At 43.3% G+C, this 16,880-nt stretch overlaps 1 protein-coding gene across 1 annotated transcript in view; it reads left to right on the top strand.

The window, feature by feature from the left end:
- The window catches only part of BEND7 (BEN domain containing 7), a 77,001-nt gene that overhangs the window by 34,344 nt on the left and 25,777 nt on the right, over positions 1-16,880 (top strand). The window contains exon 6 of the mRNA XM_082647381.1: positions 7,802-8,027. Within this exon, the coding sequence (XP_082503507.1) occupies positions 7,802-8,027 (226 nt within the window). The remainder of the gene's footprint in view (positions 1-7,801; positions 8,028-16,880) is intronic.

Below are 16,880 nucleotides of genomic sequence, written 5' to 3'. Positions count from 1 at the left end.
GAAGCAATGAAAAAAGGACACATAAAACCTGTGCTTTATTGTTTTTTAAATGTAAAAAAAAAAAAAAACTACTGTAAATTGTTTAACGTTCACAATGCATTATCTTTTTTTGCTGTGACTTTTAGAGTCACCCAAATACAAATTTGTGTATCTAGGCACAGGCACGAACGTGAGGGGCTGTAGATCACTGCAGGTGGACTGCCAACCCTCTGACCTCTGACGGGTATCCCTGCTCAGTGCAGAGAAACAGGGAGCCCTAATCAAAACCAGCTACAGCCCAGCACCTCGGAGTGCTGTCAGCACTAAATGACCTGGAGCACATAGGGAAATCCTCCTGCGGTGCCTGGCACATAAAAGGTACTCAGCATATGGCCAAACGTCTCCGTTTGTGTTAAGCACAATATACAAAATCACCTTTTAAAACTCTGGGTCTAGGACTTGGCATTAATCAGAACGCTCTCCTCAATTTAACTCCTATTTTCTTGTTCTTTCCCTGTTACTCCTCACTGTGCACACATCCCCCCGCCCAAAGCACCAATATGATTTCAACAATCCTTTATAGGACTTGCTATACCAGTTTGTAATTATTTACGTGATTTCCTCTCCTTCCCCCTTGGCTTCTCAAGGGCAGGGAATAAATTTTAAAATAATAATAATAATAGCATTAATAGTAGCAGTAGCAGTAGCGTTTGTCTGCTATCCTCTGCCAGATAATTTTTCAAATTTCATCCTTACTCTTCGAGGTACTAGTATTATCCTCAATTTATAGATGAGGAGACGGTGGCGTAAAGGCCTTAAGCAGCCTGTTCAAGCCCACAAAGCCAGAAAGGTGGAGCTGGTTCCCAGACCAGGGCTGAGTGTGCCCTCACCCACTGAGTGCCAGACTTGGGCCCCTGCTCTAGCCCTGTTCTTGAACGTGACCACCGCTCACTAACTGTTGATGAGACGATTGTGACACAAAGGAGACCTGGAAGGTTAGACTACGGCTGTGTGTGCTGTTTACTTGGAAGTCTCTGGGGGAGACCTTCATGGTTAAGGGTGCAGCCTCTGAGGTCAGGATGCCCAGGCTACAAGCCCGGCTGCGTGACCCCGAGCAAGTGCACCCACCCTCGCCTCCCTCAGTTTTCTCTCCATAAAATGGGAATGATGGTAGTGCTAACCTCAGAGACGGGGCTGGCTGGAAGAGTTAAATGAAGACATCTATGTAAAGCACTTAGAATATAGTACCTGGTATGTTTTAAGCACTCAGTAAATACTGGGTCTTTTTTAAACCTTAGCAGTCCTAGCTAAGTACCTTTATAGGGGTAAATATACATGTTTGTTAAGTAAACTTATGTGTACATAGACAGGAACAAATACACAGGAGCTAATAGTGTTTTTAAAAAGAGAGTGGCCAGAAATCCTGCCCCTCTTTGGGGGCCGGATTACTTGACCCATTTTAAGTTAGCACATTAAATAAAATTGAAACCTGAACGACACAGAAGCAAAAGCAGAAACCCCAAACCAAATTTCATATTTAAACACAATATTTAATTCTTTCTTTAGGAGTTCCCAACCCAGGATTCTGCCGGTACTCAGACCAGACAGTTGGGAATACTTTACAGGCGCCGTTCCTCCCTACCTGGTTGGATTTATTGGGGTTTCAGGGCAGATACACGTGGCTTCGGTTTATCTCCTTGTTGTTGCTTCTTGTTGGGCTTGCTCTTCGGCCACCGTGAAACACTAACATCAGTTTTTTAAAAATATTTCAAAATGTTTTTTAGAAAACATAGGAAGTGTTTTTCTATTTGGTGTCGTTACTATGAATACCTTCCAGTAATCCTAGGCAACACAGAAGTTATCAGAAGATACAGCTGTGGATAGCCATCACATTAAGATCATTATGTCATTCTTAAATAATTTAAAATGCATTGGTGCTTTCCACATAAATAGCTCCTGAATTCAGAATCTGTTTGCTTAATTTCGTCTTAGCCCAATAAATAAAGTAATCCACTGGGACCTGGTCAAGCAAATCAATCAAGCAAGTGATTTTTTAATTTATTCATCGACACCCTGAAGTTAAGGCAGTCATATGCTTGGGAGTTTAAGTTCTAGTGCAGACTGCCTGGGTTCACATCCTTGCTTCACCACTTATTAGCCGGATAACCTTAAACAAGTTACCTAATCTCTCTAAACCTTAGTTTTTGCATCTGCAGACTGGGGATCACGAAAGTGGCCGCTTCATAGGATGATGAGAATTAAATTAGAAAACCCACGTAATGCACGTTAGCCTAGGGCTTGGACTATAGTAAGTAGCGAAGACACGCTAATCGTAGCGCCATTTTCCAGGGCTACTGAAATGAAGGAGTCCTCGCCCTTCAAGTATACCATATGAGGAAAACACATAAACAGTCATCACAGGGTAGTAGGACGTAAGGCTAGCAGGCTGTCAAGGCGGAGCCGGCCTCTGCCCAGAGGGTTAAGGACTGGCTCTCAGTGGTGGACATCTTCTCCGAGGAGCAGTTTCACTGGAGTTGTGATGCAAGCAGCTAGACTGCAGTGGCTGAAGTCTTATGTGTTAAACATTCTGGCTCAAATAGCTTGAGCATAAATCAAGCCCAAGTCCTCAGTCATTAATTTACCACCTGAGAAAGGACGATGCTGAAAACATCCCTGAATGACTTGACAGTGTCTCATTATGCAAGTGCATGGAGGCGTGTTCAAGGAGCCAAACTGTATTGTCTTTTTAAAAATTCATTAATTCGTTAATTAATTAATTTTCTTTTATTTTTTTGGCCATGCCACGGGGCTTGCGGGATCTTAGTTCCCCGACCAGGACCAAACCCAGGGCCCCGGCAGTGAAAGCACCGAGTCCTAACCATGGACCACGAGGGAACTCCCCCCTGTGAAATTCTTAGTTCTACCAAAATTTTGTCGAATAAAAATCCATAGTTGACTTAATAATCCAGAATTGACTCTTTAATGACTTCCTGTAATTATCATCCTATTCAACGTCCAGTATGTGCTAGTCTAGAGATTACGCCTACTTTTGGATGGAACTCTTGCCTGAGCGTTTTTTACTTGCCTTTTTACAAAATGGGTCCACCCACCATGGGGCCTCTGCCCCCTCGATGCAGTGGTTCTCGGTTCTGCCACGTCCCCAGGCCGCGCTGTTTTGAGCTGTGCCAGCTGGACCAGCGAGAGCAGGCCCGCCTTCCAATCCAGTGGGTTCTTGGGGCCGCCCAGCTTATTGGCCATGATCTTGGAGTGTCATTTAATAAACAGTAATGGTAATACTTGCTAAATCTACCTGGAGCAGACCTGAGTTATAGGGAACAATTTCAGTTTTTCTCAAACAGAAGCAGATTGCATTTGCGAGCAAAATACAATCAATTATGAAGGGGTTTTGTGTGTTTTTTTTATTTCATAAACTAAAGCTCATTTTTGTAGAAGTACGTCTAGTACACTGCTAAATAAATACTGTGAGAAAAAAGGATCATTGTGTATGATAATACTATGAACAGAAAGGTTGAATTTATAGCTTTTAAACATTCTTAAAAATTTTGTTATGTGTTTTCAGTCCAAATCCTGCCTTTTCATCCATAGTTTCCTTGTAGGTTTCAGTCTTGAGCCAGTCTGAAACTTGACTAGGTGGCAAGTCAAGTGTAAGAACTATTGTGTATAATTCACCAGTTTGCAATTAAAAACCTGGGGCTAATGCCCAATATGAACATTCACGCACTTCCTTTTACTCTTTTAACCAATGACCACATGTAGCTTTTTACGTGTCTTACTGTAATTTGCTACTGACGATACCTTATATAAAACAGCCAATATCAGAAATATTCCCTGTGTGATTAATTTGTTATGATTGCCTTAAAATAGTTTTACATTTTTTCTTTAGATTATATAGAGGAGTCACATGATATGTTCAGAGAGACTTAGGGGAAAATCTTTTAGTCTACCAGGTGTTATGGGATCCCCCCAGCCAAACTAGACCTTGACCCCAACTACTTCTAAGCAAAGGGAGACCACAGTTGAAATGCAGAGAGAAGCAAGATGGTTAGTGTGTCCACAGGCCTGGGTCCAAGAACATTTTCAAGAGTCCTCATGACTACATGCAGTTTTTGCCTCCCGAACTTCACTGGGTGTAAGATGAAACACCACTGGGTAGGAAAATTCAACATTTGGTGCATAACTGTGCTAAGTGGCTGAGGTACTGAAACTCGGCAAGACATACATGGAAATCCAAACTTATAGCGGGAACTCAGACTCTTAACTCTTAAAATGGTGACTCCAACTGTCGTAAATCCTGCCCCATACTTTGGATGTCATCATTTAAAGATCATATTACTTCAGTAATCAATAGAATCTGTAAATTAGTGTATTAGCTGTCTGTCCTCACTCGAGTATCAAATAGTAATTCTGTCAAAGGAAGTGTAGCTTTTAAAACGATACTCATTTGGAATAGTGGTGGTTTCTATCATAGCCATCGTCAGTAAGCAGAGAGATCTCGCTTCGACCAGACAGTAAACAAAAAGAAGAGATTCAAGCATACAATTAAAGAGTTTTAACCTGTTTTTAAATATAAGTGCAAAGTTGTGGATCATTACACGGCTGTAATCCACCTGCCATTATATTTCTAAAGTGGGAGAAATAAAAAGGTTTCAGAGTAAAAATTTGAGATTAATCAACCTTGTATCTTTTCTTCATGTCTCAGGACGTAAAGCTCCCCTCTTTTTTTTTTTTTTAAAGGAATTGGTTCATTGCGTTGTGGCCCCTTAGTGCACACCGACAACCAGCTAAGAAACTTGCATGAAAGAAAGCGTGCGAGGAGCAGGGAGGGGCAGAGACCAGTCACCTTGGCCTCTGCTGCTGGCCTCCACCTAATAAAACTGACTCCTTTGTAAGGGACGCATAGCTGGGCCAGTTCACGTTCCTTGATCTGGAAGGAGCGCTCCAAAATAACAACAACCGTCTGGCAGTAGAAAGTGGAACACGAAGCATCGACAGCTTCTGCATCGGGAGAGCATCTCAGAAATCAAAATGCTACTCTGACCCCATAGGCAGTCTCTCGGCTCCACAGAGACCTCCAGAGACTTAGTTTTAGGGGTTGCAGCAGATGCCAGAAACAGCGACTGCATCTCTCTCCTAAATCCTACCTCCAGGGCCCTGATAAAATGCTATCCTGGCCTCCTAACCAAAACCCCTTCCCCCCTCACCAGCCAAACGCTGCCTAATGGTCTGTACCCCTCTTGTAGCGCTTATCGTTCTCCACTTTGTATGCTGGGGGTTTGTGAACGTGTCTCGTCTAGTGAGCCCGACCTTAAACTCCTTCCACACAGAGGATGCTGAGTAAATATCGATTGATTGAGCCAGGGCAGTGTTCTCTAGGTAGCCTGCGCCCTGAGCTAGCGTGGGCCCTGCGGGGAGAAGACTGGCGTGCCGGACCCGGGCAGGGCAGACTCCACACATGCTTCCTTTATGTGGGGATAAAAGACCTCGAAATCAATACTAGTCATTTTGAATGAATTCTTACATAGTGTTTTGTTGATGCTGAGAAAAATCTATCAGGCGCTAGTTGGGTGTTTGGCACTCTGAATGCAAAAGACAGTACACCTTCTGATGAGAAACACAAACTCCCGACTAAATAAATGCAGTGTGAAAAGTGCCAGAAACGTAGTTCGTAGAAAATACTCTGCATATGTGAAGAAAGAAGTGGCTAGTTCTGCCTGGTGGCTAGTTTAGGTCAGAGTCTCTCAAACCAGGTCCAAGTCCTACAAGATGGCTGAATTTTAAACACCTGCTTGGGGGTACCAGAATCCAGCAGAGATACCTGAACGAGAGAAGATGGTATCTTTCCCTTTTCTCTCTTGCAAATTTAAGGGCTACTGTACCCCCCAGCCCGGGTCCTCAAATAGCTGTGAGTTGCTCTTTCTATAAAGTAGGCTGCGGTCCTTTTTTTTTTGTTGTTAATGGAGTGCTTAGCAAAAATCTGTGGTCAGTTCATTTAGCATAAAAGGTCTAAAGTCAGCCATAGGATGTGCAAAATCAAATTCTGATTATAAGTGAGACGTCATCTTCGATTCTGATGGTAGAATTCTCTCAATCCTAACATGGCTACATCGAATCATTCAGCCAACGTGCATTGAGTGCCGAGTGTACAGCTTCTGTCCCAGGAGTTGGGGGCACAGAAGGTCAGCCTCTGCAGACCTTCACCAGCACTGAGGTGTGAAAGTCAGGAAACCATCCGGCAGCACTGTGTTCATAGTGATATTTACCAAGCATTCAGAGACCAAAAGCCAAATGGCAAAGTAGAGCGGAGAAGTGAGATGACTTTCTGGAAAATCCAGTTGAGAACTCCCTTTGGGAGCAACAGGGCCCCAAGTTGTCCCCACGTCATCTGATTCATTTAAGCCCTTCTCTGAGCCCTTTACTCTGACCGCAGCACAAACAAAAATAATTCCTGCTCCCTAGGAGAAAAACTAGTCCCAAATCCTCACACTTCTAATATGACTTAGAAAATCTAAAGTAGTATCAGCTTTGCAAAGTTTTAAACATGGTATCTAAGAAAAAGCTTTTATGATACATCCTAAGTGAAGATTCCTTCTGACTTTCTTTCTAACAAGAGTTTACCAACTGCACTTCTTCACCTTAACGTTATTATTTTAAAGTCCTCGTGTTACAGTCAACAGTAAATGACTTAGTAGTTGAGATAATGACTGATGAACTTTTATCTATTGAACAAGAATTTACTGAGTGCCATCAATGTGCCAGGCCCTAGAGATAACAAAGACTGAGTTCCAGGCAACAGGAGGGGCCGTGATCTAATCAATAATTATAATACGGTCTAGTAAACACAGTCATATAAGTATGTCAAATAAATAGCAGTGACAAAGCATGCAGAACCGCCTCCTCGGGAAAGAAACAGTTAGGAAAGGCTTTGAAAAGGCAGTGGTGTGAGCTGGGTTGAAAGATGGGAAGGTGGGTTGTAAACGTCCATGGCATGTACATAGAGAATGTACTATCAGTGTCTGAGCTTACGTGGGAGAGTCCAAGTTGAAAGGGCCCTTATCGGCCTTCTGATCCAGCATCCCAGTCAGGAAACCCCCAGCAGGGAAACACTGTGATTGGCACGCTGGTTTTCCATTGGTGCTCTGGGATAGAGCTTCAGATTTTCCTCCCAAAAGCAGGGACCAGGGCACCTGCTCAGCATTGTTGTTGATGTATCAGTTGACCTAAGTTTTCACTGGAGGAAAAAAAGCTCCACAGCTTAAAACCGCTGGCCTAGTGCCAAGAGCATGGGACCTAGAGGGTAGCCTCGTGTTTGTGTCCTTAGGCAACTGAGGTCAAATTATTTAACGCAGGAGAAAGTGATCTGTAAATAGTAAGGCACTGAGTACGTCTAAATTAGTTCTAAGTCATTTTTATTGTGATCTCTTTGGGCCTGTGTTCCCTCCTTTACAAAACGAAGACGTTTCACCCCAAAGTCTCAAGTCCCCTGGGTAGCTCTAGAGTTAAATGCTTTGGGAATTATCCAGCTTTCTCTTAACTTTCTCTAAGGCCGAGAATGCTTTTCCGGCGTGCTCCTTTCCACTGCTTTTGACGAGACTTAATATTGGAATTAGAGCATCTCATTTGGTGAACTGTCACTAGTAATTGGTTTTGTAAGTCGCAAACACTGTCACACAAAGCCGAGGCTGTGTGCTTTGCAGAGTATATGGCCATTGCAAGAGCTAGCGATGTTTTTTTGTTGCACGTATGCCCAAAGTTGGTTGCTTCCAATCTTGCTTTTAATGACGTATTTATGTTCTTTTGGTAGCCAGAAGTGCAACTTGCTGAAGGCTTCGATGTGTTTCTGCCTAAATCTCAGCTGGACTCTATACTGTCAAACTACACTCGCTCAGGAAGCCTTCTGTTTAGAAAACTGGTGTGTGCATTTTTTGATGACAAGACTTTGGCTAACTCCTTACCCAATGGGAAGAGGAAAAGAGGACTCAATGACAACCGGAAAGGACTAGACCAAAATATTGTGGGTGCAATAAAAGGTTGGTCTGCATCATTTCATTTTACGGGGTCTTTGTTAAGCTTTGCCTTCATTCCATAAAGATGCAGCTTAAAGTGTAGTAAATGAACTAGAGGCGAATTTAACTTGCCGCTGGCCATCTGCCCACCGGCCTGGCTTTTGGGTGTGAGCTCCCTAACTCTCCGCCCCAAATACCACTAGAAATTGCTATTTCAAGGTGATGTTAATTTGTTAAAATCAGAATTTAAGAGCCAGTCTGATGTGCTGCAGAACTGAAAAGTTGTTCCTTAACTAACTTTGAAAATGAAAGTATTTTTTCCTTTCAGTCATTTCTAAGAACTTCATCAAAACAGGATTTCTACTTAGATTTTTGTTGTAAGAATAAAGCCGTGATGCTCTTTTGAAAAGAAGGTAGAAGAGTTCTCTCCAAAGTTCAGAAGTTGCTTTACTAGGTCACTGCTTTTAAATATACTTTAAATGGAAGCGATCCCACTGTGAAGCCAGACCCTACTCTGCTCCTTCTGGTTTTGTGACATGGAGTCGTGCCAGTTACATGCAAACAAGTCCCTGGGTCTCCCCATTAACACGTGTGAAGGCGTGTCTGAATCCCACTGCGTTACGATAGCCACGCAGGCGCACGTATGTGTAGATCCTCATTTACAACCAGGTCCACATCCTAGATGTACTGCATATTTTAAATTTAATTTTCCTTCTCATTTATTTCTTACTTTTAAAATGTCCTTGGGACTTCCCTGGTGGTCCAGTTGGTAAGACTCTGCGCTCCCAACGCAGGGGGCCCAGGTTCGATCCCTGGTCAGGGAACTAGATCCCACATAATGCAACTAAAAAAAAAAAAAAAAGATCCTGCATGCCGCAACTAAGACCCGGCACACAGCAAAAATAAATAAATAAATATTTTAAAAAATAAATAAAATAAAATGCCCTTACTTAGGACTCTGATAAATGTAATTTTAGGTAACAGAAGTATTTAGATGTGACTTTCAGAAAGAATGTAAATGAATTTGCAAATATAAATACAACTGCCATGAAAATGAAATTTCGGATCAGGCCTCAGTTACACCAGAATCACCGCTCGGGATGTCTCTCCCCGGCCAGGGTTGCCGTGTCGTCTGGCTGTGGACTGACAGACAGAGCGCTGCCGCCCAACCCCTGGTCCCCCCACCGTGCAAAATGAGTAAACGAATTCAACAGCACTTAGAGGGTACTTGGAATCCCACAATTAACTTTGCAAAATAATACGATTTTTAAATGGAGTTAGCAAGTACCAGGCAGCCTTTGTTCACGGCCAGAAGGACATGAGCCTTCATTAACAGGAAACTTCTCATCCTCCAACAGAGTTTTTTCACTTAAAGTGACAGCTGAGTTGTATTAAGTAAGCTACAGAGATATCACAATCTGTGCCATTTCTGAAAAGAATGATTCAGCCTGAAGCGACACTAAAAACAAGATTACAGAATTTGACAAAGAGTCAGTGATGTAACTAGGACTTGCTGAAGTGAAGAAGGGTCCCATTTGGATTTAATATGTGTGGCTGGGGTTTCTGGCAACATGAAGGGCAAGGCTGCCGATGCTTTTCATGCTGAAGCTTTTAAACATGCTGAAATGTAGCCAGGGATTGTTTTCATTTTCTTTTTTTCCAGGGCAGTATATTAACAGTATGAAAGGGTTTGGAAATTAGGGAATCATGAATGGCTGTGTTCCATCTTAATGACAGAAGAGTTACCCTAATCATAGATGGTAATGAAATATATCATTACAAGCAGACTGATACGGGTTTTATGCTACCAGTTTCAATCTAGACTGGACATCGTACAGTAGTTTGAAAAAGTATATGAGAAATAGAAAACATCCCTTGATCATCTTCACAGCCCTCCTCTTTAGCTAGAAATAAAAATGGCAACGAGGGCTCTTCTGCCCCTAATGCATAATAAAGCAGGTTATTCAAACCAAAGAACTTACACTTTTCATACTCTCCTTTTATTGTTGAATTAAACCTGGCATTAAAAAATTCTTTTAGAACAACAAAATAACTTTAAAACAGACAGAAATCCACCCATAAGGCACCAACAACCTAAGGCCACAAATATTGTATCTTCACTTGTTTACCTGCCGTGTTGATTCATAGAAGTATTTCAATTTTGACTTTTTTTCCTTGATTACAAAAATAACACATGCTTGTAAAAAATCCAAACCATAAAAAAGCATAGACAGCTGAAAGGCCTCCATCATCCCACGCTTCAGAGGGTACCGCGTACGTTCCTACAATCCTCATTCAGAGTATGAATGTGGCGTCAGGTGTGTCTCTCTTACGAAGACACCCTGTTCATACTGATCGGCCAACGTTCCTACCTGATTTATTCTGACAATTTCTTACAAGCGCCTCGAGAAGAAGCTTTGTCTTCCTATTTTTTATTACCTGTTGCACTTCACTGAGAGCTCTACACACAGTCAGGTTTCCATAAATACACGTTGGCTGAGTGAATGGACATAGGTTTTTATTTTTCATCTTGACTTTGCCCTTAACTTATTGACATAATGGGCCTGGTACTAAACATCCATCCGCAGGTCTTCTCACACCTAACTTGGAAGGATTGATGTCAAAATGTTGCTGTAAATTTCTACCACTTAATAAAGTGCCGATGAAACAAACAAACAAAATGGAAACCAAAACTGAATGTAAATTTGAATACAATTCTCTTAATTCCCTAATATTTTTTTTCTTTTCATGCCGTACTTTGACTCGCTAAACGTTTATTAACCCACACACTACACTATAAAGCGATTTTTGGAAGTAGCTATTCATTGAAGGTCTTTTTCTTTTCTTTAACAAGAGAAAAATCACACAAAATTTAATACCATGTACACATGGGAGAGACCCAGGAAATCTGAGCAACTCCTAATTGACGGTCTTATTGAATAATTATACCCAGTTTTTCATGCTATTATTAGAGTTAAAAAAAGAAATTTATTTCCCTAACCAAGTCTTTCGAATCTGAGTAATCTGGCAAAGCGATAAAATTGTTTCTTTCTACATAACAATGGCAAGAAGACTACTCACGTTACTACTGCTGTCTACCACATATTTTGAAAAGATTTTGCAAATACTAAATACTCAGTGTTTCTTCCTCCATCCTTTATGGGACAGTGCACCAATACTGTATTAATTTGAAAAGTTCTACAACCTAGGAATATACATAGACTGGTTGATTTTATGAAACCTTCAGTAAAAACAACAGTGGAGGCTGGATTTTGTTTCAAACAAAGTGATGAAGTTGGTTAAGACAAGAATGGGAAACAAGATAAGGAAAACCTGTAAAATGCTCATGAACAGGAACAGAAATGGACTTAAAAAGCAGAGTTTATCGTGGGATTGTTAACATATCTCTTCGTAGTTATAATCAATATTCCCCATAGTACAGTATCTTGAAAAATATGTACAAGCCTCTTTGTAGAGATCATGCTTTTCTTTTCTCAGTCTCATCTGTTTTATGGTAGGTACCACTTATTGGTAATTCACTAAAAATTCATTTATAGGTATGACCCAAGGTGCTGATGATGAAAGGATCCTTAATTAGCAACTTTCACCTGAGCACTTTGAATTTAACTCTGGGAAGAAGCAACTTAGGATCTTATTAAGTGGAGTCTTAGGTTTTGGGGCTAAGGATAGTTCGGTATCCTAGATTTAATTTGGAAATGATTTTACAGCCAGGATGCAGAATGGAGGTCAGGACCCAGGTGTCCTCTCCTCCCTTTATGCTTTACCTGCCAAAGACCACTTAGTTCTTGGTGTCCTATGCCCAGGAGACCACACAGGGTGACCTAGTGAGAGTTATCCGATATTGACGTAATCATTGCACCTCTGAATGCTCTTCAGAAAGTGTAGCTGCAGTAAAGCCATTTTTAGAACCCGGGTTATGGTTTTTAATTCAGCTTCATAGTGATTAACGGAGAAAGTTTTATTACTATCAAACTACACTAGGTTTTTGAATCCTCTTGCATTCAAAGGAAACGACGTCTCCTTATCGAGTGCAAGAACCACTCTACTGCCCTTCGTTCACTCCATGTAGCACAAACTGCACTGCTGCTGTCGGGGAGCATCAGTGCTGCTGACCGGCCGGGATGGCCTGCGGGGATCAGAGCATCCCTGGGCGGGAGCCCTCCTTGGGTGGTGGTGCTCCAAACACTCGACTATGCTTCTGACACTTCATGTGACCTCACCCTTTCCTAGGCTCTGCTGAATAGACCACCAAAACCTCTCCTCCTGTTCCAGCAACTCTAGAGACACGTAGGGTCTATATTTGCCATTTTGGAACTCCTTTATTTTCCATTTTTATTGTATATCATCACTCATTTCCTTGGATTTATTCCCAAAAAGTGAATAGCTGTTTTCTGTCTGATCTCACATAGACTTTAATATGTTTGGGAGTGGAATCTACATCTGATTTCTTATTTATTGATAGTAACTTCTGGGTGTTCTGAGAACTCCCTGTAAGGACAAGCCTGGCACATCAGCTTGGACTCGAATACCCCTACGATGTTGATGATTTTAGTTCCATTTATGGGAGAGGAAACTGAGGCTATGAGAAATTAAGTAAACTTAAAGGAAACAACTAGTAAGTGGGAGCGCCAAGATTTAACCCCAGGCCTCTCTCACTCCAGAGCCATTACTTCATACCTTCTACGAGGACTATATGAAAAGAAAGAAAGGGGTCTCAGCTTTAAATTTCTATCTTAAAATTTAGCACTTTGGATTCCTTATAAATTCCACTGGGAAGGTGGCCATACTAATGATCTTAAATGACCGCTCAGTTGTTGTGTTGTATTCAGAATGAATTTCTAGGTAAAGCTTAGCTGTCCTCCAGTTTATTTATTAGCTTCAAGGGCAGGTCTTCCTTTGAAGACAGTGAGAATCAGTCCCGTCGTAGTAGAGGGAAAGATAGAAGTGTGATCGCTTCCCTAGGGAAAGAGACTCTTCCGGTGCACAGGACCACAAAGAAAGCGTGTGCAAGTTGCCCTGCGTGAAGCAGTCTTCCAGCGTTGTATGTAAATTCAATTCTAGTTGAAGTGTTTGGCCATTGGAACCAGTTGATAAATGCTTTCATTCAAGAAATCCTTTTGGAAAATGAATATTCATTTGTTAACTAATCTGTTCAGATTTTTACACATCAGATCAGCTTAAAACAGGATAGACCTGCATAATATATGACAACAAAATAATCTATAACGACTGTTTAATGACATCAGATTCCTAGCTTGTCTGTAACTATTACCTAGTTGTTGTTGTTTGCATTCTCCCTCTTTTTATGGAGGCCCAGTGACAGGTGGGTGATGCTGAATCTTGGTCATTCCATACGCAGAGCCCTGTGTGTTCAGCCCCTTCCAAAGCTGGTCTCATATTTCAGTGTGCACCAGAATTACCTGAGGCATTGGTTCAAAATTCCCAGATTTCTGGGTCCCATCCTCGGAGATTAATTCAGTAGGTGTAAGGTAATCCCAGGAATCTGGATTTTGAACAGACCCCTGCAGGTGACTGGGGCAGGCTGTTTCCAGACCACCCTGGGAAGAGCAGTGCCATCCCAGCTCCGATGCCAACCGCCGGTTCGATCAGTCACGATCTGTGACTGCACAGCCCTCCGGCACACGTTCGCCTTCCTCTGTTGCTAAGAGCACCCCCTTTTCTGTAGGCTGCCCTGCGTCTCTCCTGGAGCAAATGAGAAGATAACGTGTGTCAGCGGCTCTCATCCGATGACTCTCCGGGGCTTAAACTGATTCTTCCCTGTTGTGTTGTTACACAAGGGCCCTGGTTTCAGACGAGCCCGCAGTGCCTCCCAGGACTTGAGTGGTTAACTGCCTCGTGTACCAAAGTGGACGAAAGCACCGCCAGACTTCTGCGCGAGTCTAGCAGGTGGAGCAATAAACAGATGCGTACTTTTCCGTGAAGCTTTATCATCGCTACAGAAAATGTCATCTCCGTTCTTGGCAAGCACTCGGCCCGGCTCCCCGATGGCGTATTTGAAGCGCTGAGCCAGCCAACTTCCGCAGCAAACAGTGCGATACAGAAGACCCACTGGTCTTTGCCGCTTTTCCGAGACTGGAGAAGTCACGAGAGCACCAAAACGTTGGCGGTATTTTCATGGACCTCACAAACGCAGAAATCATCAGCAGGCATGGCGTTGCTGTTAACCACACTCGCGCTTACCACGCACCCGCTGTGAGGCAGGAACGGGTGACGGAGACTAGTGAGGCGTGGCCCCTGACCTTCAGGAGCGTGCAGCCCAGCGGAGTGACACACACGTACACGGTGAGCCAGGACCTAGAACCGTCTCCGAGGTAGAACAGAATAAACGCCAAGTGCCCATCATTCACGGAGGGAGAAAGCACAGAGGCTGGAAGTCCAGTAGGACAAGGGCTCACGGAACAGGTGACATCAGAACCAGACCTTGAAGGATGAGCAGTGTCCCAGATGCAAAGAGAATGGAAGAGGTTAACTTACAGAATAATTTCAATGCAGCTTCAGTGAAGTAAGACATTGGGTGAAAGCCTTTCGCCTCCAGAACTGTTTAAAGTCTATTCTAAGCGTTGGGCCTTGAGTCCTCACCAACCCGTTCACCTTTAAGCGTTTAACTTCATGTATATAAATGCCATTGCAATGGACTCAAACACAGTTTGCCCCAGGGGTTTTCAACCGGGGCTGTGCTTCTTAAAGCTGCCTCGGCTCCATCCCAGACTTAATGAACCAGAATCCTTCGGGTTGGGGCCAGAGAGAGTGGCAAGACTGTCCCTGCTTTGTCACTGGTCTTCCGTAAGCTCGGAAAAGGAACCTCCCCTTCCTCAAAATGACAACTCTATCCGCATGAGGAGCAAAGGGGAACGTGGAGACGTTTGTTAAGAAAGAGTTTGTGGCTTTTGTTGACCTGTCTTCAGCCCATCACGCCACGGATGCAACCCATCGTGGATTAACTCGCAGGGACTCAGTTCTAAGTCCCGGTGACTGAATTCTCACCCAGCCCGCATTTCATTACATAAACAGCCTCCTGTCAAAAGAGATGAGTTTCTGTCGCACAAGCAGGGCCACTATAGCATGACTGTGTTTTGCAATGTTGTGGACACCCTTCCCCTGGTGGACGTTGCCGATCTGTTTATTTATCATGACAGTTTTCTGGCAGAGGCAAGTCAGAGGTCCCAAGGAAGGGGCAGTGTTTTCTGTGTAGCCCATCTCTTTTTCCTTTAGACCCCTGAATTGTGTGGCCGATCTGAAACGCTCACCAGCGTCTTCAGGTAATGCCACATCTCTCCTCTTTTCTTTCCCACTGCTGGGAAGCAGAATTGGATAATGAGTCCAAAATTGGTCAAATTGCATAATTCCTCGTAGCTTTTCTCCTGGACCTGTCGTTGGTGCTAGTGATCTGACAATTATTTTAATTCATTTCCACGAAGAGTTATTGACTCTCTCATACAAGGTATGCTGCAGAAATCTGAGAGACTCGGGAATTGACATTTGCTTGGATCGCTGCCCTAGAGGGGTTTATGCAGCTGATCGTGGAATAGTTGCTGTCACCGTAGTACCAGGGACTGATGGTAAGCCCACAAAAAAAAAACTAAGGATCTGTGTCAGCTTCCATTAAGAAAATGCCTCAAAATCCATAGACCTTTATTTCAAATTGAACTGAAAGCTGTCATCTATTGTGGCTGCCTTGAAGACATCTTTGTATAAGAGCAAGCCTGGCTGCATCTGTCCGGTTAAAAGCATCCTTAGAAGAGAGAGACGCTGCCTTTTGGAATGAGTCGGGTTTTCTCACCGACTGCTCCTTGAGTCAAGCCTTCTGTTACGCTGACTGTGTTTCCAGGTTCTTCTTTCTGGTGCTTCCGGCTCTTGGTTAGATTTTCACACCTCTCCATCATCAGCTCCTGGGATTTCTCAGAACCCTGGTGCCCCTGTATCCACCCTGTCCCTTTGATCACAGAGCACATCCAGTGTCGGTTATGTTATGTCCATGTCTCCCCCAACCTCTTCATCTCCCCCCGTGTGGAGGCAGCTTAGCCATCTACAACTACGTGCAGGCAAATCCTAAGTAGAAATGTGGACACAAGCCAGGAGCAAGAGAGACAGTTGACAGCAGCCACCAAGGCACGCAGGACATCCAGCCTAACCACCGGGCATGGGGGCCTGGCCTGGCCTCTTTCTAGAGTCAGCGGTGGTCCTTCTTACCCACACGTGCATCACCTGAAAGGTGGCCTGGGGCTTCTAACACTAACACCCCCTAGCAGACACATTTTTTTATACAAGCTATTTATTCATTCATTCATTCATTCATTCCTTTACTGAGTGCCTCTGTTGTATACCAGGCTCTGGGTAGGATCCAGTCCCTGTTCTCAGTGAGCTGAAAGTGTTAGTATGGGGAGTAACTGGTACAAGTAGAGAACAGAGGTCAGGGGAGATAGAAATGTAAATAGGTTATTGATGTAGCAGACACATTAATTTTCACAGAAGCATCAACATTCTCCTACTTTTCAAGTTTGAAAGTTCAGAATCACCGTCAATGCCTTTTTTTTTTTTTTTTTCCCTTCTGCTACTAATCCCACTTCACGACCCGGTCCCGTCAGTTCTTTTCGTCCCTTCTCTCCCATTCACCGGCCTCTGGCTTCTCTGATACCATCCTAGTCAAGCTGTCCATCACCTTGTCCCTGAAGTTTGGCAGAAACACTCTTGAAATATCCTCCCTGACCCTCATTTCTTCTTCTGTAAGACAAGAGTTCATGACGTTTTTCCTACCGCTTCTTTGCCCATGAAATCAAGCGCAAACCCTGGCCTTACCCAGACTTCCCGTAGCTTGATTTTCCTCTTCTCCCAGCC

Source organism: Grampus griseus, assembly GCF_964374135.1.
Source record: "Grampus griseus genome assembly, chromosome: 2".
NCBI classification, from domain to species: Eukaryota; Metazoa; Chordata; class Mammalia; order Artiodactyla; family Delphinidae; genus Grampus; species Grampus griseus.
Note: the sequence above shows the minus strand (reverse complement) of the source record. Positions and strands in the feature narration are given on the sequence as shown.